Source organism: Pseudopodoces humilis, chromosome 1 (genome assembly GCF_049639895.1).
Source record: "Pseudopodoces humilis isolate 2021_Gansu_Grassland_sample_001 chromosome 1, ASM4963989v1, whole genome shotgun sequence".
Lineage (NCBI taxonomy): Eukaryota > Metazoa > Chordata > Aves > Passeriformes > Paridae > Pseudopodoces > Pseudopodoces humilis.
Genome location: NC_142200.1, coordinates 130670341 through 130692037, shown reverse-complemented (window position 1 = coordinate 130692037; position 21697 = coordinate 130670341). Strand labels below are relative to the sequence as shown.

General features: G+C 38.1%; 1 protein-coding gene across 1 annotated transcript in view; it reads left to right on the top strand.

Moving 5' to 3' along the window:
• ADAM22 (ADAM metallopeptidase domain 22) overlaps nucleotides 1-21697 on the top strand; it is a 131504-nt gene that overhangs the window by 63326 nt on the left and 46481 nt on the right. Inside the window, exons 4-10 of the mRNA XM_088054527.1 lie at nucleotides 8294-8376; nucleotides 11955-12018; nucleotides 12443-12512; nucleotides 17559-17629; nucleotides 18127-18201; nucleotides 20279-20350; nucleotides 21385-21551. Coding sequence (XP_087910653.1) covers nucleotides 8294-8376; nucleotides 11955-12018; nucleotides 12443-12512; nucleotides 17559-17629; nucleotides 18127-18201; nucleotides 20279-20350; nucleotides 21385-21551 — 602 coding nt within the window. The remainder of the gene's footprint in view (nucleotides 1-8293; nucleotides 8377-11954; nucleotides 12019-12442; nucleotides 12513-17558; nucleotides 17630-18126; nucleotides 18202-20278; nucleotides 20351-21384; nucleotides 21552-21697) is intronic.

Here is a 21697-nt window from a genome sequence, read left to right as displayed (position 1 = left end):
TTGTCAGGGAAGCCTGTATGCTAAACAGGCTTTTCTGTAAGGGGTTGCACTTTCTCCTGAAAAGTGGAGTGCCAGTTGGGCTGGCAGAGGATGGGAGGGGAGTGCAGGAAGATTCAGTCCTGGGAGGCTGGAGCCTGGGGCTGGTGGGGATCTCTGCGTGAGTGTACCTGAAATTTGTACAACCTGCTGATGAAAACCGGAAAGGAACAAATCATAAATAATGCAGGAATTATATATGCCTGTTTCTGGCAGAGCTTTTTTGGCTGTGTACAGAGACTAGAGAAGCCATTATTATCAGAAAAATCACTCTTTATCTTGTTTGAGAGAAGACTTTGAATAAGGGTTCCTGTAATGTTGCCAGATCTCCTCTCTCCTATGCCCTCAACAGAGCTCTGTTGGCCTCATGGCAAATTACTAACAAATCTAGGCCATAATCTACTTTTTAGTGATAGCAGTAAACTAACTAAAGAAGAGCTGACAGGGAGTCTGTGAGTCTGACACAGTTTAGCAGGGGGTTCCTGCAAGGTTGATCTTCAGAGTACTCCCATCAAATGTTTTCATTAATGACTTATGTAAAAAAAAGTATGTGTATATTAATGAAATTTGCCAATGGTGCAAAACTGAGAAGCATTACAGTGCGCAGAAGGATCAGCTGGAGAACTCATTATCTTTTGACCAATGGAGTAAATAAAAACCAAATAGAACAAATGGCAACTTCTCACGCTTAGGGACTAATTATAGGTGTTTTTGCTGTACAATGGAAGTTTATAAATTGCAAGTTCCACAAGAAGGGGAAGATTAGAGTGCAGTAGTAGAACAGAATGGCAGGATGGAAGCAAACTGTGGTCCAGAGTATACCTGCCAAATTACTTTCTCTAGGTTTTGACAGGAATTAATGTTACCGTATGTGTCTTGACAAAATTTTTTAATTTCTGTGTATTTTCTGTTACTCTGGACATCTTTCTTTTTCAGTAGTATCATGCTGTCACACTAAGTTGATGGGCATTGAGAAATATCTCACTTTCCTGTTGTAGCATTGTTTGAATTCTGGAAGCAAGCCCTTTGGGGCTTATAAAACCTAGTATCCTCTATGGGAAACCAGGGGAAGATAATCAGTCCTCATATATAGTGCATTTGCTTGACATAATGATCCTGCAGGCTGGCACTTTAAATGCACATTTGCAGTAGCTTTTTAAAACATCTGATTATCTCCCTGTTATTACTAGCTTACTTTTTATATACATCCTACTATTGAGGAGAAGAAAACCGAAAGTAACAGCTTTCCATATTAGGAGTTATTCCCAGGTCATGGTTTTGAATATACTACACTGGAATGAATCCCAGATCATGATTCACGTAGGATTTTGCAGGTTTAATTATCTTGTCTTCCTTTTCTTTGTGACATAAAAAAAATAAAAAATCCTGTGGGTTTAACTAGTCCTGCAGGGGAAGATGTCAGAAAATGATTCCAGAGATTAAAAAGTGCATTTCACTGTGGATGTGGACCCCAGTGATGGTAGGTGCTGGTTCTGCTGAAGTGACAAGTCAAGCCACTGTGTGACCATCAGGAGTCACCTCCTGAGTACTCTTGCCACAGTTTTCTCTTTCTCCAGAAGGAGGACAGCTTGAACTTGCAGAAAAATCTTGCCTGACTTTGTGCACCTCATGAGTTATTTTCCATGAGCTGCAACAACATACAGCATATATAGCCAGAGAGTGGTAGCAACCAAGTAATCTCAGACCATACGAGGACTGAGTATGGCTAAGAGAAATTAATTACTGCTATAACACTAAAGAACATAAAATCACTTTGTAGATGCCCTTATTAAAAAATAAAAGTATTTTTGGATTTAACTTAATCCCTTTGAGGGGGAATTAAGCTAAGCAAACAGAAGCTGCTGTACTTCTGAAGGAGTGCTTCCATGCAAGGCTTCAGTGTGCTTTAGCTTGACATCTTTACTTTCTTCATCTTGACTTCTGTAAGTAGCTTTGCCTAGACATGTCTGTTGTGGATACCAAACTGGCGCTGTATTATAAACAGTAGGTTAATGTTTCTAGACACAGCCTCAAGCTCTGTGAATTTTCTGTTAAAGAGAAAGTTCTGTCATTCAGAAATAATAGGCCAATAAGGATATCAGAGTTGTATTGTTTTCTATTTTCCTCAGAACTTTATGTCCTGCTGACTGATTGGTATCCAGGTAGATGTTGTGTTTATAGTAATCTTGTAAATCACATTCTTACACCTTGGCTTCAGATTCAGGGTAGGCTGATGAGCTGATGTGGCTGATCAGAATGTGTAGATTATAAGGAATTTCCATACTGACCCTTAAAATGTTTGCTTCCATTTCCCTGGAATAGGCATGCAGGAGTGGAACAAAATGACTGTCATTTAAATGTATGTATGCATGCCACGACTAGGAGACACTTGCCACTGCTACAAGAGCTATCTTAAACACAGAAACAGAATAGGCAGAAGAGGTAACATTTTCTCCTCTGCCTCATCTTTTCCTGGCAGCTGATGATAAAAAATAATTTTCCCTAACACTAAGGTAAGTCAAGGCAAGTCAAGAATCTGTTTCTCAAGCAGATGCCAAGGCAGCTTCCACAGCAGATGGTGTTGCGTTGGCATGAGCTCTCTGTCCACACCCTGCAGTGTTTTGTGGAGCATCTTCTCTCATAGCTACTGGGCAGTAAACACAACCCTCGTTTGGCCTCTGAACTGGGAAGCTGGGCTGATATCTTGTGCCATCTGCTGAAGGCTCCTGCTGTGAGTCACTGATGGCAGTTGGAGCGAGTCGCCTGCGTGCAGGATTCTGTCACATACACATGTGTCTGTTTTTTAAGAGTGCTGCCAACAGGCTTTAAACATGGGCTTTTTGTGGAGAAGGCTTAGAAGCATCTGTGCCTTATCCTAATTTTGGAATCCATATCTCTGATTTCAGAATCTGAAACAGCGTTATAATCTAATGTCACTACAGCGTGTCAACTCTGAGTTATATGAGCACATGTGATAGCCATCCTCCTACAAAGGGACGGCTCCGTTCACAATTTCAGAACATTTGGCTTTCAGGCGTCTGCAGTCCAGAAACTACTCTGCAAAGAGGTGGTGCCCGGTCCCTGGCATCGTTACTGAGCTGAGTAAGAGCTGAACTCAGGGCTCAGCACAGTTCCACAGCAGGCCCCCTGCCAATTGCCCTAGTACATGTCAATTAAAAGATGTTTTGTCTCATTGCAGTTACACAGGTCAAAGTGCCATTTTGACTTTTCTATTTACTAATACAAACCTATTCATAACAAGTTGCTTTCTGCCACAGAAGTCAGCCAGTGAGGGTGCATTTTCTTTTCCTTTTGCCATTGACCTTGCAGCCTTAGTTATGCATTTTTGTAACTAGTGGCCCCGTAATGGGTAGCTCTTTAAACAGCTAATCGTTATCTGGCAGCTAATCATTATCTAGCATTCACAGAATGGTGACTTGAGCCTTAGCTGGCCTTTTGGGAGCTTTCTGCTGCAAGGAAAGAAGGAGATAACTTACTAGGATTTGAATTAAACCAGCAATCTCATTTCCTTTGGATTAAAGAGTGTTAAAATAGGAATATGTAGGAGAAGGAAGGTATTAATTTTAAGGTCAGTGCCTTGCTGTCACACGAGTTTTACTGGTGAGTGCCTCTCTTAATTGCAGAAAATGGCTTACTTAGATATCCGATGTAGAAAGCAGATGAATGTGCATCCTTATTTTCCTCCCCTGGGAAGGTCATAGTGTCTCTGAGGCGAATAACAAGCCCTGCCAGTGTATGGTCAGCAGATGCTTTCTGCACTGTGACTGCAGAGAGGAGTGAACTGCCACCATTAATGACTGTCGGGGCTGTTCTTTTGCTTTACTTATTTCACCTTTTATTATGAGTATTAGTTAATGTGTTTTTCAGGTCTTTCATGTCTGCTCAGCAGCTGGTGCCTCTCAAAGCAGGGACAAACTATCTTAAAGGATAAAAATGGGAACAGATTTTATTTGCATTGCTGACATCTGTGTCTTACCATTTTTTAGCATCTTTGCCACACTATGTACCCGACAGGTTGCAAGAAGACTTGTACTGACATGGGCAAAAAGGTTGCATCTGGTTAGAGATGAACTGTAGCAGTTCACAGGGTAAACAGCCCTAATTCAGGATTTTGCTACAATTATCCAACTTAAGCATCAAGATGAAGGCAATCTTATGAACTGACAACTATTTTAATGATTAACTTGTTTTAATTGACCCTGGAGTCATTCTGGTTTTTATTTTTTTTTATTATTTGTAGAATGTTATTACATTTTTATCTCTCCAAATCCATAAACTTCTTTTTAAAAATCTGTATTTTCTGTTCTGTCCTTGGACATCACTAGTAGGTTGTCCCTCATGTTGAGAAGGTTCATGCAGGAAGGATAACTTACTGATCCAAGGAAATTGTCAACAGAGTGCTATGGGCATTGGCAGAAATTTTGCCTTGCATGGTGCAAACCACAGCATGAACAGTGGCTGTGTGCCTCGTGGAGGCAAAAATGTTGAACTTCTCTCTGCTGTTGCATTAGCATGCCTTTAGATATGGCATAAGGTCTGCCTGTGTGTGTTGCAGGTTTGTGTCACAGCCCTTGTCACCAGGCTGACCTTGTCTCATAGGAGATGGCATTTACCCTAATTTTCTCCTAGACTCTAGAGTGACCAGGTTCATTTTTAGAGCAGAAGTGGGTCAGTGTGCTGCTCTGACTTATGGCTGGCATGTGTTCGAAGAGTGGTCTGGTTTCCTCTCATCTTGCACTGAACCATTCCCCAGTACTGGCAAAGGCCAGTGTGGAGGTTTGATTTGCTGAAATGGGCAGTTACTGCTTTTGAGAGAACAGAGAGAGGCTCTATTAGCTACAGGAAGCCAATAGCTCTTCACAAAAAACCCTTGATGTTCTGGACTGAGCTGTAGTTGGTGCTAATTTCAGCTCTTAAGGGAAGTCTTAATTATCATATGAGGCCAGAATATTTTTAAGAAAAAAATGAAGACTTTTTTTTTTCTGCTGCTTTTGTCTCACTGCTAAAGATGCCAGAAGAGAGACCATCCCAGTCCTTCAGGGAGTGTTTTCCTAGAGCAGAGTAAAAGAAGATAGGTATGATAATTATATTTAGTGTTTTGTGGTCTTAGCCCTCTCACATACTGTGATTTCTCCTCTAATACAGTGTATTTTATAGCAGCATCTGCTATGAAACAGCTTTAGTACATGGCAATCCCAGCACAATTTCAGCTTCAGCTCTATAGTGAAGCAACAACAGTAAACTTCTTGGCCAAAATTACATGTGCTTGAAGAAACCTGCCCTGTAGAGTCCCTTCATGTGTCCTGACTCAGTACAGAACCTTTGACTCATAGACTCATTAAGGTTGGAAATCACTTCCAAGTTCATTAAGTCCAGCCTTTGACCAAACACCACCATACCAACTAAACCATGACACTGAGTGCCACATCCAGTGGTTTCCTAAATGCTTCTATCCTCAGAATTTGTAGCTTTAAGTACCCTTACAGGGGTCAAACCCAGAGCCTTGCTATTATTAGCACCATGCTGTAACCACTTCAGATAATCTCATGCATCAAATACTTGGGAAAAAACTATCTTTATTTAAAGAAGTTAAAATAAATTTTTTTAGCTTAAGTTCATTTTAACTGTTTTGAAGTGACTTATGTTATAATGACAGGAACGTAAGTACATACATAAAAAATATCTCCCGGATGTTAACATATAGAAAGGAATGTTTTGTAGTGAGAAGAACTGGTCCCTGAGACTGAGATCAGAGTTGTGTTTCTATGTCCACCAGAATTACCATGAACTCTAGTAGATTGTTGAGTTGAATTGATTTGACTAAATACAGTAGAGTTTGTGTTTCTCAATTGTACTTTTCCCAGACAAGAATTTAGACCTATTTTTCTTATATTTTACTTTTCTAGATCTGTATGCATATTTTTTCCCCTTGGATTTTTTACAGAATAAATTAATTTAGAGGTACTGTCATGGGACATTTATTTGATGCTCATTCAAAAGATCAAAACACACTTTTGAGCCAGAGACTGGATTCTTTGTATGAAAAAATGTTCCTCCTGGTTGAAAAGACATGGTTTGCAAACTAATGGAGCCTGAGATTCTATTTCTGGTACATATTAACTACATTTTCTGAGAACAAACCAATTTGTGTAATTACTCCAAATTCCTTCCACAGCTAGAAGTCTGTACAACTCCCTACTGATGGTCTTTTCAGTATTATTCCCATATCCATGCACTTATTCCAGTTAGATCTTTTACAGAAATACTACTTCAAGAATTCTCTTTAGAGAGTATGCTTTATAAAGTTTTAGATCATCCATATGGTTTGATTGTTAGTTTTGTTATTTGCTTACTGGAGTCTCTCTTTGTTTACTTCTTATTCATATATTCCAAAGGGACCTGAAAGCCTTAAGCAGTTCCATGATCCTGTAGTGGGGGACACCCTACTGACTGAAAGAAAGAAAATCTCAAGTGAAGAGAGCTTAAAGTCGCTAAGAGATAGGAAGTAAATAGGTGTAGAAAAGGAGGATAAAATGAGCCAAGGTTTCAGGAAAAACAAAGAAGGATGTAGTCTCTCTGAAATCAAATTAAATGAGGATATTGGTGGTTAAAATGTATGTGAGTGCAAAGCAGAAGTTAAAACACTCTCCTTTTCGATGATTCTTGATCTGTGTCCCAAGGTCTTGATAGTCAGGAGAGATGCTGGTCCAGAGTGATGGGTCATGCACCTGCTGCCAGACACACTTTGTTTTAGCCTGGTATGGGGCAGCCCCAGAGCTTCTTACCAACGTGAGACAAGGCATCAAACATTACCTGTGTGGCACCAGTTTCCCTTCAGACTTCTGAGCAGAGAGGTGCCCATGGTGAGCAGTGAGGTGCTCACTCTGCTGGTCAGTGTGGTGTAGGACTTCCTTTGACCAGGCTGAGATCAAGTCAGTTTCCCTGTGAGCAGCTGTGCTCTAACAAACAGGCTCCTACATTCTCTTAAGGAGTGCACCTCAAACCAGAGGCACCCATACATTGTAGCTGCTTTCAACAATAGATTCCACATGTTGTAGAAAACAGAACAGGATTTTCTGATCAAAACACAAAACTAGCAATATAGCATACATATTTTCTTGCCTTTAGCCTGATCTTGATTTAATTTTTTTTCGTATTTGAAAAATAAAGACCAAAAGCATTTGATGTCAGATGTCTAAAATGACTGTGCTATACATCATGCAAGTGACTGCTGGCTTTTGAAAAAGCTGTAATTGTAATGCCTTTCCCTCCCTCTAGTAAATGGACATAAATATTCACAGGGCTGGGTACATTAGGCTAGGTAGATTATTCATTCATTTGCTGGAAGAAGTATTTGCAAATAAATGCTATTAAAAAAAACAAACACTGAAAATCTGAAAATCTCCTTCATAGTCCTTTAACCAATGCATTACAGCATAGCTGATTTTGGCAAGACACTAATAGGTAAGTTCTTCTGAAGAGTAAGTCAGTGAAAAAAATTAATGGACGTTTGAATTGTTTTTCTAATTTTGCATACAAATATTGATATTGTTCGATACTGAATAAATTTATTGCATATGCAGTAGGGCTTACATCCCTAACAGTGAAACCAGGGGGGATTTTTTCAGTGGATTCTGCTGGATTTTATTTGAGAGGTATACATTTCATTGGCAGAAGAGAGGAGGCAAATACTCATTTTCATTGTATTCCTTTACTACTTAGTTATTCTTAGAGTTTCCATTAGTTTTGGAGCTCTAGTGACTACTTCTGAGTTGGTCTTCTTTTTTCAATCAAGCATTATTATTATTATTTTGTTAGCATACCTTTCTCCTCAGAAGAAGGAAATTGCCTTACCCTCAGAGCAGAGTTCATCAGAGTCATGTGCTGAGCAGATGTTGAGTCTAAGGCCTCTACTTCCAACTCTTTTTCTAGTCAATGAAGAAAGATGAGCACTTCTGGAGTAATTTGTCTCTGAAATCCATCTCAGGATGTCAGGGATTTCACACTGAAATTGTGAAATACGCCATTTGGTGTACAGTGTTGAGATGATGGTGTTTGTCTAAATACCAAACCAAGGCTCAAAGAAGATGGGGTGAACACCCCTATGAGTGACAGTCAGTTCCTGGTGCCATGTCAATGGCTTGGCAATGTGTTTATGGAAAAGTAGTCTTCGACAGGATGGAGTGTGATGCTGTGGAATGTCCTATGGATTTACAGTCTCAATTTCCAATTTCAGGGAGGAGAACATTGCTATTATCAGGGAAAAATTCGAGGAAATCCTGTATCATTTGTTGCCTTGTCAACATGCCATGGATTACAGTAAGTCTGCTGTTTTGTTTTTAATGACCTTTGTTTATTACTCTTTTAAGCAAAATCAAGTTGTTTATAGTAAAATAATACATGTATATTGTAAAATAAGTGCTATTTATTTTCCTATTAGTTTGTCACCAATATTAAATAATCAACAATCTTCAGAATTTCCTTTTTTTCTAAACTGAGGACTTATGGCAGTGGCCAGGTAGTGTTTTAGGATAATTTATTATAGAGATAGCAGATTATAAGTAGCTGAAAACACCCTATTCTAGAATAAAAACAATGCCAATGAATTATTTGGAAGTTGTGTTCTTTTCTTGTTGCTATAATGATGTATACTTTATTTCTTTTCTAGTCTCTTTACAAAGAAAATGTCAGTTTAGAATTTATCTTGCACTATCCACTTTTGTTAACAGAATTTCTGGCCTTAAGCTGTGTGTATGGGGTAATACCTTGCATATAGTAAAATCTTGAAAAATCTAGAAGAAAAGGTATAAGAGGGTGCAATAATTTCTATTTGAAGTACATAATTTTACTTATAATTAAAGCATCTGTCAACTGAAGATTACATGAAGCTGTGTATGGATTGTATAGCTTTTGGACCTGTCTACTTTTGGCACTATTGAATGATGCTAGTCAGATTTTCAGATCAACCAAGTGCCTGTCACTTTTGGGAATTACAGGATCTCAGCACTTCTAATACTGACATCAGCTTAAAAAATCATGGCACCAAGTAAGCCTTTGTGGGATTACCTGAGCTTTACCCTTTGCTGTGGAAGAAAGGTTTAGCTGATGGAAATCTTCCCCAGCCTATTGTCTATCTGCAGCTATTCTGTAGTTCTGGTATCAGTCATATAAATACTTCCATTTGAGTAGCGTCTTTCTTTTATAGTTGTGTATTTGTTATGAAGGGGAGAATGCATGCAGAAGACTTGTCATCCTTGCACTTGTCTGATTTACAGCTGTGTAGCTCAAGAAACTTGAGCCCAGTTTAAAGAATAGACAGTGAGCCTAAAAATAGTAGCTTCCTAATGCATTCTGAGCCACTGTGTGCCTTCCATTAGCAGTGATCCATTAGGTCTTGGCCCCTGCTAACTCCTAGGAGAAAAAGCAGAAACCAAGGAGAGCCTGCATATGTCTTTCCCTGCCTTCTTTTTGTGAGTTTATGCTAAAAACTGACTGTTATGCTGCTCTGTATTCTTAAATGGCCTAATATCCAAATTGGTCCCTTCTAAAGATACATGATGGATGATGCATTTTTTTCATTGTATGATTCAGCTATCTCTTGAGAGGTATCTCCCCATCTCCTAAACACCTCCTTTTCCCCCCCGATATAAAAAAGTTTCAGCCGAGTTCTTTCATACAAGCTTACTCTAATAAGGCTGGTATTTCAAGCATCCAGTATGAGAAAGTAATGTTTCCTGAGCTGTATTAAACTCACATTCTCTGACACTGCATTTCCATCATTGCAACTAGCTCCTATACAGTTGATTTTAAATGACAAGGAATTACTAGAAACTTACACTTGCAATCAGAGTATCTTGCTGGAATAAAGGTAGCTGGGGAGAGTTGTCCTCTGTAAGGTCTGTGGGGCAGGAGCTTTACTTTCATGAATTTTAGGGAGTACATAAGACAGAACAGACGCCTTTAGGAGAATAACAAGCTTCATATTTCTAAAGGTCATGTCAGTCTCCTCTTTTGCGTATTTGTACCTCTAGATCTCAGCCAGTAACAGCAGAATTTTTCATACATGAGAAAAAAATGTCGGGGTTTTTAATCACAAGTTATGAGTTCTTCTTTTAGTAATGTCTGTTTTGCATCCTTCCTTTTATTAGTTAAATCGATCGCATGACTGGCTGACAGAATACCTGAAATTATAGATGTCTTCTTAACGACTTGGCAAATGACACAGTGACAAATGGCTAATGACAAATGTACCTCTGCAGCCTTAACTTCGAGCAAGCCATTTTTGCTTGGATTTTTGTTTTGTTTGTTTTCTGTGGGCTGTGCAGCAGCCACGGTTTCCTATGAGTTAACACAAGGAAGACTTTGGATGCAAAGGCCAGCGGATGCTGGGATATAAATGAGCTATAGCGGGCTCCCGGTCTGGGAGGCGAGGGCACAGCCAGCAGGCACGGCTGGGATCTTGCTGCCGGCTGCTGGTGAATGTAAAAACTGCCGTCCCTGCCGTGAATTGGACCGTCACGGCTACAAATGTGGTTGTCTGAAGAATACACATCATCAAAATGCAGGCTTTTGAAATGCTTTGCTTTCTCTCTAACAGCCACGTGCGTGTGGTTTATTCAGAGCGCACTAGGTCTGTGGTAGGTGGTTGGAGAAGAGCCATGAATGCTTTGAGTGTGCAGGTCAGGTGTGTAGGTCAGCTGTGACTATTATTCTTGTCACTGCTGAGTGACTCGATCAGAGGTCAGTGCTACTGGGAGCAGCAGTCTCATGAGAAGCTCTTCTCCCACAGCGCTTCAACTTGCAGACCGTGCTAAACTAAAGTTCCAATTAGAGGGAAGTTTTTCCTGATAAAGAGCTACAGGATGTTCCCCAACCTCATTGTATTTCCAAGCAAAAAAGCTTCAGCAGATGTTAGAATATTTTGCTTAAACTGTATAGACAGTATTTATTTTTGAAAGAATAGGCACCTGTAATTTGAAAGGAGAAGCAGCTTTACATTGTAGTTATACTTGATATATGTTATACAGTCAGTAACCCAGGTTACTTCTGTGAATGACAGTTTTGCTGATTAAAAAAATGCTGCATAAGAAAAAAGAAAAGTATCTGCTTTTGTTGCCTGTTATTCCTGTTTGTTTTGGGTGTTTTTAACAATAACGTAAGTAAATAAAAAATCTCACTTTCATGCCGTTGTTGTGTGCTATGTTCAAGTATAGGCATGTTGTACTCATATTTAGGGCCAAGTTTAAACACCTTGGCAGTGGCCTTTTGAAAAGAACATGCTGATACAGCCTAATCCCAGCCATGTGTGTATGCCACTGCAGTAAAGGCAAAATTACTTAAAAAATATTCTGGTTTGGTTGAAGATCAGAATGTATTGATACAAGAAATAACCTTTGTTTTTCTGCTCTTACAGAGTAATATTTGTACCAACACTTTCTTTAAATGAAATGCTAAGGGAAGAGTTAATTAAAAAACCATTAAAACCTAAGGATGATTCAATTCAGTACCATTTTTATTTGGTGAAAGCTATGCATATGTTCTAAATATGTGTTCCTAAAGAAAGGTCCCTTATTTATCTGTTGCAGGTAGATATTTCCTGCATTGGAGCAGGGGCTTTGAACTGGACTTTCAGTCGGTTAAATTAGTCCATTTTGTGTTTATATGTATTGTAGAGAAGGTTTCTGGAAGAAAGAAGAGCTTCACCGCAGAAGAAAATCTTTTTTGAAATGAAGAAACAAAAGATTGATCCAGAATTGCATTCAGTTCTGGAAACCATTTTAAACCCTTTCTTTCCCAAATATTTAAATTTTTAAAGTATATTAACTGTAAGAAGTTACTTCCATGTTGCACTAGTGTTTGTTTACTAAATCTGTATTTATATTTCCTGCTCTTGACAGTGGGATGTTCTATGATGGAAATCATACTTACCTTATTGAACCTGATGAAAACTACACTTCAGATGTAAGTAGAACTTACAGTAGTCCTGCTGTGTTTTTTGAGTGCAGTGATCCATGGGTACAGTGTAGGCATAAGGACATGGGACCACAGGGTCATCCCCTCATTCCCAACTCATTTACCTCATATCCTCCAGATGTGAAACTCCCTCTTCACAGACAAAAGCAGACCTCCAAAAATTAGACATTGGTGTGTCTGTATGTGTGTGCTCTGTAGCATTTGGCTATAGAGCACTGCAGCACTAGAGGAGGGTCCCTTGGAGCCAGCAACAGAAGCCTGTGAGTGCCCAGTGCCCTTCTCTGGCCCTTGCAACTCGCATGTTCACTGGTGTATGTGTTGGGTAACAAGAACCTTTGGAATTGTCTGTTTAATGCTCATGAGATGGATTAATCTTTCCTGATGTAATATGGGTAATTACTTTCTATTTCAGGATGACTTCCATTTCCACTCTGTTTACAAATCCAAGTTGTTTGAATTTCCTTCAGTCGACCTGCCGTCTGGTATGATTTTTTATATATTCATGACTTACTGAGTGTTTTAGTCTAAGGCCAGATTTGTTGATTATACTTGATTGATCATCTTCTGAGAGTATATTGTTTTGTTAGATTTACCTTTTTTCACCCAATGAAGTTAAAAAAATACTGAAAAAAACCCCATTTTGAAATAGTGAAAGAGCAGGAAAATAATCTGAAGTGATGAAAAAACCCTGAATACAATGCATGAAACCTCTCCTAGACCTTCATGCTGTGATACATTTTTCTCTTAACAGGTCATGTGGTCTGTGGGCTGGATTATGTGCTAGTAGTTGTAGAGAGGAAAGGAAAACCTAGAGGTGATGAAAATAAACACCACATTGATGGTGGTTGATAACTCTTCATGGGTTTTTCCTGTTTAGAGATACAGGGTGAGTACATGGAGTGAGCATAAGCCTGGGAGACAAGAAGTTACCAAATGTCATTGCTGTTCAGTGACTTTCATCTCCAGTCTGGTCAGCATCTCTCACAGTACTGGCTATGATGAGGGCTGAGCATTTCAGTGCAAATGAATTTGGAGGCAGAAGTGGCTTCAAGTGCTTGTAGTGATGAATGCCTATATTGTGTGTGTGAAGGGAGAAAGTTTTTTGTAAAAAATGGGTTTTCATCTGAGAGGTTGGCTTGTTAATTGAAGCTAAAATTGCAGTATTTATGACATATCCCCATTCTGTCAAGCATTTGCCAGTTTTACAGATGTGTTTTCCTGCTCTACAACATATATCCAAGATAAATATAACTGTTCTTTTTAGACACTGACATTTTGGTAGAAACCATCTCCAGACTAATTTCTTCAGGAGAATTAGGGATGTTTGGTCATCTTGCTACAAACTATTTGTCCTATGGTAACATTTGGATCTGAGATCTTGCCTTAGAGCACAGTTTGTGCAGTTTTTCCAGTTGTTAAGCACAGCAGAATCATTCAGGGAGCTAATGAGAAAAGAAAAAAAAAAAGAAAAAAAATAGCTTAAATTGCTTGAGGTTGCCTTAATTTCAGTTCTGAAGAAGGAATCTGTCTGAATCTAAACAAAAACAGTGTCCCAGCTTGGTGCCTCCTGTCCTATGATGATGGTTGCCCAGGTGAGGTAGAGGCAATGCTGGGATGGAGGGACACAAGCACAAAAGGCTCATGACTTTTGTGCAGGGCCTTGATCTCTGTGTCAAAAACTTCCTATGTACCTGCACCTTACACATGTACCGTGCTTATTACCTGTGCTTGCAGAGATGGTAGTGTATTGAGAGCAATTTATTGTACATAAAGTCAAATAGTAAAGTGAATAATTTATCTCATTTTCTTGAGGACATAATTCAAAAGAATGGAAATAATGCAACAAATGCTGAGTTTAAAATAAACCTTCTCTCTCAGGTTGTTAAACTAAGACACTGCTAGTGTTGGTACTTATTTTCTATAAGCTGTTTTATAAGATTTCCTAATTAGTGAAATTTTATGTTTTCAAGATTTTGGAATAAAATTGTTTTCTGCTTTTAAAATTATGAAAAGGGATTAATTGCAGGTAAATGCCCCAGTTTCACCTCCACTAAAGCTTCTTGATTTTCAAAAAACTGTCAAACTAGGGCTTCACATCTTGTTTTGTTTATTTGTTTTCCCACAAAAATCTAGACATGCTTGTACAGTTTTGATTTTACTATAGATAACAAAGAAATCGTTGCTGGCTTTGCTGTACAAAGCCCAGTATGTGACATAATGGAACACGTTGCCATCTAGATAGAACCAGAATCACAGGATTGTGGAAGAGGTTAAAAAGGAAATTCAGCTGCAGAGTGCTAGTCTTCTCAGTTATGCAAGTATTTGTAGTGTGGATAAGAGGTACAGGGTGCTAAACTTTATGTTTAGGGTCCCATGTATGGAGAAATAGACTTTAATTCACAGTCTACTGTCCCACGTGCCCACACTTGTTTTTGTAAAATTGTTTGAAAAGGTATTTCTAATGTTTGTAGTGAAAATTACATGTGCATGTATAACATTCCTCATTAGGAAACCCACCATTTTTTCTTTGGCTGTGATTATTCAATTTATCTCTGTCTGTAATTCATGTTCCATGCATAGCTCCTGAGGATAAGAGCTCCACCAGTACTTCTGCTTCTTCCCTGCCAGTGTGGAGAGGTCTGACTGCTATCTTGACTTGACTTCTTTCTCTTTAAATAATATTTGCAATTAATTACTAATGGTATTGTTGTGATTGATTTTTTGAAAGTACTACAACAAAATTGTTATTAGCAGTAGCAAGCACTGTGCTGGCGTATGTCATCATAACTACTCTCATAATTTATCTATTTGACTGGCCTAAGGAGATTTTCCATGAAGCCAAGATTTTTCTCTTATCTTTAGAAGAGCGTGTGTGTAAAGTAAGATTTCCACTCAGCCTTTCCAGTGCATTAGGAATGAACTGGATAGATCACCAGCTTCAATACTGGTGTTAGAAAGGGAAAAAAAATAATGTGATAGGGATTATTCAGTATCAGTGATAGTAGAGGCACACACTATTATATCACAGTTCAATAGCAATGTACTTTATACATTTGTTTGCTCCTTGGGTATTAAAAAACCCCCACAAACTGTTGCAGAAAAGAATTTATTGTACCGTGCTTTGCAATGGTCTGAGGAATAATGAGGATTTTAAATAAGGAAGCTTGGACAGATGACTTGGCATGCTTAGAGCATTTGACTTTGTATTTACTAGACTGTGTTTTTTCTCACAATCTCTGTTGAGATCTACAATGTGCTGGCACGATTTTAAATAACAATATGTTATCAAAGGTGCTGTTTTTCAAATAATACATATCAGATGTCCTTTTCTTTTGGGATCACATTAAAAATACGTAGATGCAACACTTAGGAATATGGTTTAGTGGGACTCGGCAGTATTAGGTTTAAGTTGGACTCGATTTTAGCAATCTTTTCCAAGATGATCCTATGATTTTGTGAATCTTCATGACATTTTTTCAAGGTAATATATTCCCATCAAAATATCTGCTAGGCTCTCTCAACTATCAACATTCCCTGTGATTTTGCTGGTCATGTTCTTTTGCCTGAGGGTCCTTGGCAGGAAATGCAACCTGTATGCATTTATCCATCTTGTGAGTCATAAGGCAGTGTTAATATGTGTTAATGTGTTAATGGTAATGGCTGCATCATTTCCCTTAGAGATGACTGACTTCCAGTTGAGGGTAAAATAATCACATTTGCTGGTAAAGTTATCTGAGACCCATACATACATACTGTAAATTATGATTTTATTGATTGAAAAGTGTTATTTTTACCAGTTTCATTATGCATGTTATAAAACCAAAAATGACAGGTTGAGATCCAGTTGTGTGGCACTAGAACAGTCTAAACTAATTAACATACATAAAGCATAATCAAAAACATTGTAAAAGTTTTTCAATATTTGGTTTCTCATTGCTGCAAGTTCAAGAGTCTGCAGGTCTTTAAGCAATAAATAAGGAGCTTGGGTGTGATTTAATTTATCTTTGGTCTTTTTTCTAAAGAAAGTCCTCAAGTGCGTTGGTGTAACCATGAAAACATTTTTAAGCAGAGAGCCTATGGTTGTCCAGGTTGCTCCATGGAAAGGTATCTGCAAACCTCACATACCAAAATGACACTATAGTCCCTAATTTACCCAAGACAATAACAGTTAGTCATGCTTCGTTTTCCTGGTTTGTCTTATTAGTAATTTGCTGCTCCTGGTTAAGATTTTCACTTAGGCCTGGCAATATCTTGTCAGATGGGCAATTCAATTTCGTGTTTTCAGATTTTGGTGATATGGCAGCCCTGTCATATTCCTATCATCATGGTTTTAATCCTATTTTTGACTTTCCTGCAGAAATTGTACCATTAATATACAGCAGGAAGTGAAACTCTGAGAATCTTTCCTGTCTCACCAGCAAAAGTGAACCCGTCAGGAATTTGTAAAACAAGAAGAAGTTGTGTACAAAAGATATGTGAAGTGGAAGTCCCTTAATTTACACAGCTCCAGCAATCCTATAGTGCTATAGGGGTGTTCTATGAACTTCTCTGCAGGACTGGTAAAATCACTGGAGCACTGAAAGAAGTTTTCAGTTCCTTGAAACTCAAAGGATGTCCAAAGCTGCAGAAGGCACAAAAGAGGGAAAGCAGTAAAAGGAGAAAAACATTATTACTAACAAAGCAACTGCAAACATTTAATTTGCATGAATCAGAGAAAGATCTTGGGGTTATGTGAATAGCAAATGCATTTATACAAGATAAGGAAAGAGCTTTATTTCATATAGGGAAAAGAGAGGCAGGGGCTTTGAATCTAAAATTAAAGAAGGAAAATGACTTCTTGGACATTTGAAAGGGTGAGAGCAAGTGCTGTCTTCTGCTTAGTTTATAATGTGTCCTTTTCCATGAGGGGCTAGTAATAGATTTGGTGAAAAGGATTTGGCAAAAGAATAAACTACTTGATGCTTATGATTAGAGGTTTAAGAAGTTAAAGACACAGAGGGATTAGCAGGGAGGAATATTGTATTGGTAGGAGAGCATTGCCAAAGTCTCATAAGGTTTCTCCCAACTCTGACATATTTTGCTTTGTGAATATAATCGTCTTAAAGCATTAATTCTGCCTTCCATGCTCTTCTTATTAATTTAGGTAGCTATTGCAAGAGCTCTGTGAATGTCTGCTGAATTCCCGAAAATGTAATTCACTCCATGGAAGCACTATGCTAATAATATTTCATGCCCAGTATTGGTGAAGTTTTGGCACAGAACATCTGCTGTGCTTTCTGAAGCGTGACACCCACAGATCATCTGTTTCAACAAACCCAGATTATCACTAGTAGTTTTTAATAAGAGCCCTGTTACTGGGAAGCATCTGTAGGCTTGCCCCCTTCTAGCTGGAAACTTGAGGAAATGAGTTGTTGCTGCATCGGAAGCGCTGAAGAATGCCATACTACTGTCATGTTGCATCAGGGACACTAATTGCTAGGTTATATTTTTGTAAATATTCAATGTATTTGTCTGTGTTTTCTGCTTAGAGTTCTGGCAGATGAATACTACATCACAGAATTTTGTTGTAAGGCCAAGACACAAAAGAAGGAAAAGGCAGGTAAGTGCCAATATGCTTGTTTATAAGGAATGTGCCATCAAGTTTGTTTCATGTCTGCTGAGTTGGTTTGTCTAGATGGAGTCCTGCTGCTCCTGCTGTTTTGGCATGAGATCTCTGCATCAATACAGCTAATACAAAATGAGTTATCTAATGTGAGCTAAACATTGATGGGTTCTCTTGGACAATGCCTACCTGAAGAGTTAGGAAATTTTAAAATACTGCTACATTGCAAATTCAAAAGTAGGCAAAATATTTTTGCTCATTTTGAGTATAGTTTTATCAGAAACTCCCATAATAAAACCTGCTTATTTTTTTATGTTGAAATAGTGACAAGTAGCTAGTTTATCTTACTTTATTTTGTTTCAAAATAAATATTCTAAACAGAGACTTCATTCCCTTTACTATTAAAGTGGGGAAGCCACTAAGTGCAGATGTTTGTTACCAGTTACACTCTCTCTGTATTGTTAGACTCTCTTAGAATTACATTCTCTCCATAGGTTCGTCAGATTCCACGTAAAGTTGAAGAGGAAACAAAATACATTGAGTTGATGATTGTAAATGATCATCTAATGGTAAGACTGACACTTTTCAACATCTTGCAATTAGCATCAAATTGTCTGAATTTATCCAGACAGCATAACAATAAAGGACACTATAAGGCCAGAATAAATTCAGTATGTCCTTAATAGAAGAGATTATGGTCTCATTAGCCATTGAGGATGAAGATCAAACCATTGGTCATTGGTTTTGAATTTTGGCAAGTTAACTTCACCAAGAATGCAACTTGGCCTGAGATATATCAGATGAAAGAAGGGTCAGAAAGTAACTAATGACAGTGTGACTTACGCTGATGATTTTCTTTCTGGCTGTCCTGAGCGTTTCTCTTAGTTACAGGCACTCAGCAATCCACAGTGCAGTTTCAATTGTGCAGCAGCTGTTGAGAATGGGGATATTAACAGTGACTAGATTTTTTTGATATGTCCCAATCAATGTAGAGAAAATTATTTTGTTAAACTTATATGCTTTGTCTGGGAGAATACTGTGAATTTTTTTAACATAGTGGAAAAAGACATAATAAAAGTGTATTGAAGAAAAGCCAGACTCATTCAAGTGGGAAAAAGCAGTTTTATGTCAGTGAAAATGATTTATTAATCATCTAATGAAGGAAATATCAAAGGAAACAACAAATTCTTCATCACTTGCAGTGTTCAAAGGTAGCTTCAAGCACAAACAATGGATTTGCTTGTGGAAATAACTGGATAAAGTTCAGCCTTGTAGTGCCTGTCCTGACTGGTGATGTTAGATGACTTTATGGTCCACTGTGGCTTTAAAATCAAAATATTTCTATGAATCTTGTCTGCTTCTTCTGTAATCTGCAGTAATTCTCTCCAGCAATATTGGCAAAAATAGACATGAGAGTGTACAAGTGTACAAGAAGTGTGCTGCTGTCCTTAATCAGTGTACTCCTCCACCAGCTCACTTTGGAGATACAGGAATAAATTCTTGGATTAAAACTAATAATACTGATGAAAATAATATTGATGAAAATTCCTTAAATCAGTGTAACTGTGTAATCAGTGTTTGATCCTAAAGACCTGAAGTCACAACTTTTCCCTTGGGATCCTATCTGTTCAGGCAGATTTTCTTCAAGGACAGTGTTTCCTAATTTTGTGTAATCACAGCTACTGCAAGAGTAGTCCAGTTAGGAGTTTATTCTCTTAAGTGCCAGTGATCAAAGAAGCCAAATAATTTTCTCCTGTGAGCAGGAAATATCATTTGCTCTGGGCTTAACTTCGTTGTTTTTGGTGGTTTTCCCCCCATTCTTGCTTGAAAGGATGCCTTTCCTACACCATAGTTGTGGGGAACTTCTTGCCTGCTAAAAGATTCTAACTTCTAGAAATACGGACAATTTTCATTCCAAAATCAAGCATCATGGGGCACAAGATGGCAAAACATTTCTGAAAATCTTATACACTTTATCTTAAATTCTTCTGAGATACCTGTGACTTTCATGTCCACAATGCTCATTCATAACTGTTTTTTATTCTGCAAATAGGAGGAGGACAGCTGTTTGCAGTGCCATTTTTGTAACACTGCACTACAAATTTCAGTAAAGGTGCCATTGGAGTCTGATTGCTGAAGTGGTTTGAATCAGTTACTATGGCATTATGAGAGTGTCAAAGTAGACAAGAAGAAAACCAGAAAACAGCTTAAGAGAGAAAATTGAGAAAAAAGGGAGTCTGATAGATTAAGACATGGATGCAGGCACTTCTGGATAATATATCTTAAGGAATCTCAGCTATGGAAGTTTTTGTTGCTAATTTCTACATTGGTATTTGTGATTAATATTAAAATTGACAGCAATAATGATGAGAGTAACAGAATGTTCCTGCTCTTGTATAATTTTCTGGTAAAGATCCTAGCGTACTTTCTAAAGAGGAATTGACATCCTCACAACAGCTGTTGTAAAGTATATCAGTAATGTGCATTTCTGAACAATTTTCTACTATTGGTTATAAACAACAAGAGACAAAACCTTGTGCAGGGGCTTTATTGTTGATACAATTGCTCTTTACTTCACGGTGTTTTGGAAATGGACCTTGTTTTTCCGAAATCTGTACCAGTTACTGGTCTGTGCTTGTTTCACAGTGTAAAAAGCACCGTTTGTCAGTCGGCCATACCAACAGCTATGCTAAATCAGTTGTGAACATGGCAGATTTAGTAAGTATCACTCAACTATATGTTCTTTTACGTGTGAGATGAGTCATAAGATTCTCCTGACGAAAGATGCAGGAGTTGTCAGTTCATGGTATAACAATAATACGTTAATACAGTAATGTATATGAAGATTACAAATTTTTATCTAGAACCACGATCATTCATGGTACAAAGGCTTTGCCTAACATAAAGCATCAGAGGGGTTTAATTTTGTGGCTTTAAGCATTTAGGTATCCAGCTGGATTAGTCCCTTGAGTCTGAGTTTTAAAGAGCACCTTAGACACTACAATTTCTAGCACAGGATCCCTGTTTTGGCAATTTCAAACCCAAAGGACAATCTGAAATTCTAATGCATTAAAATTTCTCCAGAAAAAGTGCACTTGAGTAAATGAGTTAGAATAGGGACATACACGTGAACTATGTGGATTATATTTGTGATGTTAAATTGGTTGATTTAACATTGGTGCTGGCTCTTGCACCTCACCACAGGAAAGTATTAGAAAAAGAAAAGTATTACTAGAAGAAGAAAATGCTTGAAAGTACATAGTGTAGAGTGTTAAGGCAGCATTGAAAGGATGTCCCTTTCTTGTGATTCAGCCAGCATGAGCTGAAATACTCCTGTAGACATATATAACAATGAAAAATATGGCTTTATAGATCATTATTCCACATAAGAGGGCCCTTGTGTGTCACTGGGTGAGCTGGCTCTTATAAAAGACCCATTAATTTCAAATCTTTGAACTATTTGGAATGTAGTAATTTTTCAAAAATCACTTTTTTCTTTTATGTACCTCTGCCTGTGTAGGCTCAGAGAAGGCTAAGAGAACTGATTGAAGAATTAAGCCTAAAATTTTGGTTTTATTTGGTTTTCATGTTCGTTGGTTTTAAGGGAGATAAAATCACCTACAAGAATGTAAAGTGTGCTAGAATAAGCTAAATATTTAGTTATGTAAAAAGGCAAGCTATAGCAAAAAGGGGTAAACCTCACCTTTGTTCTATTTGACGTAATGTATTTGTTCATTCTCTTAATGTACTAGATATATAAAGAACAACTTAACACCAGGATAGTATTGGTTGCCATGGAAACCTGGGCTACTGATAACAAGTTCACCATATCTGAAAACCCCTTGGTGACTCTACGTGAGTTTATGAAATATAGGAGGGATTTTATCAGAGAGAAAAGTGACGCAGTTCACCTTTTTTCGTACGTAACCTTGTGTGATGTTTTATTACTGGGTTTTTTCCTTTCCTTGGGGGTTGCTTCTCACAAGGGGCTGATGCATCTCCTTTCTATTGTGTGTGTAATCCACAATAATTCAGAAAATAATGTTTTGGATGGGGAGGTGGGAA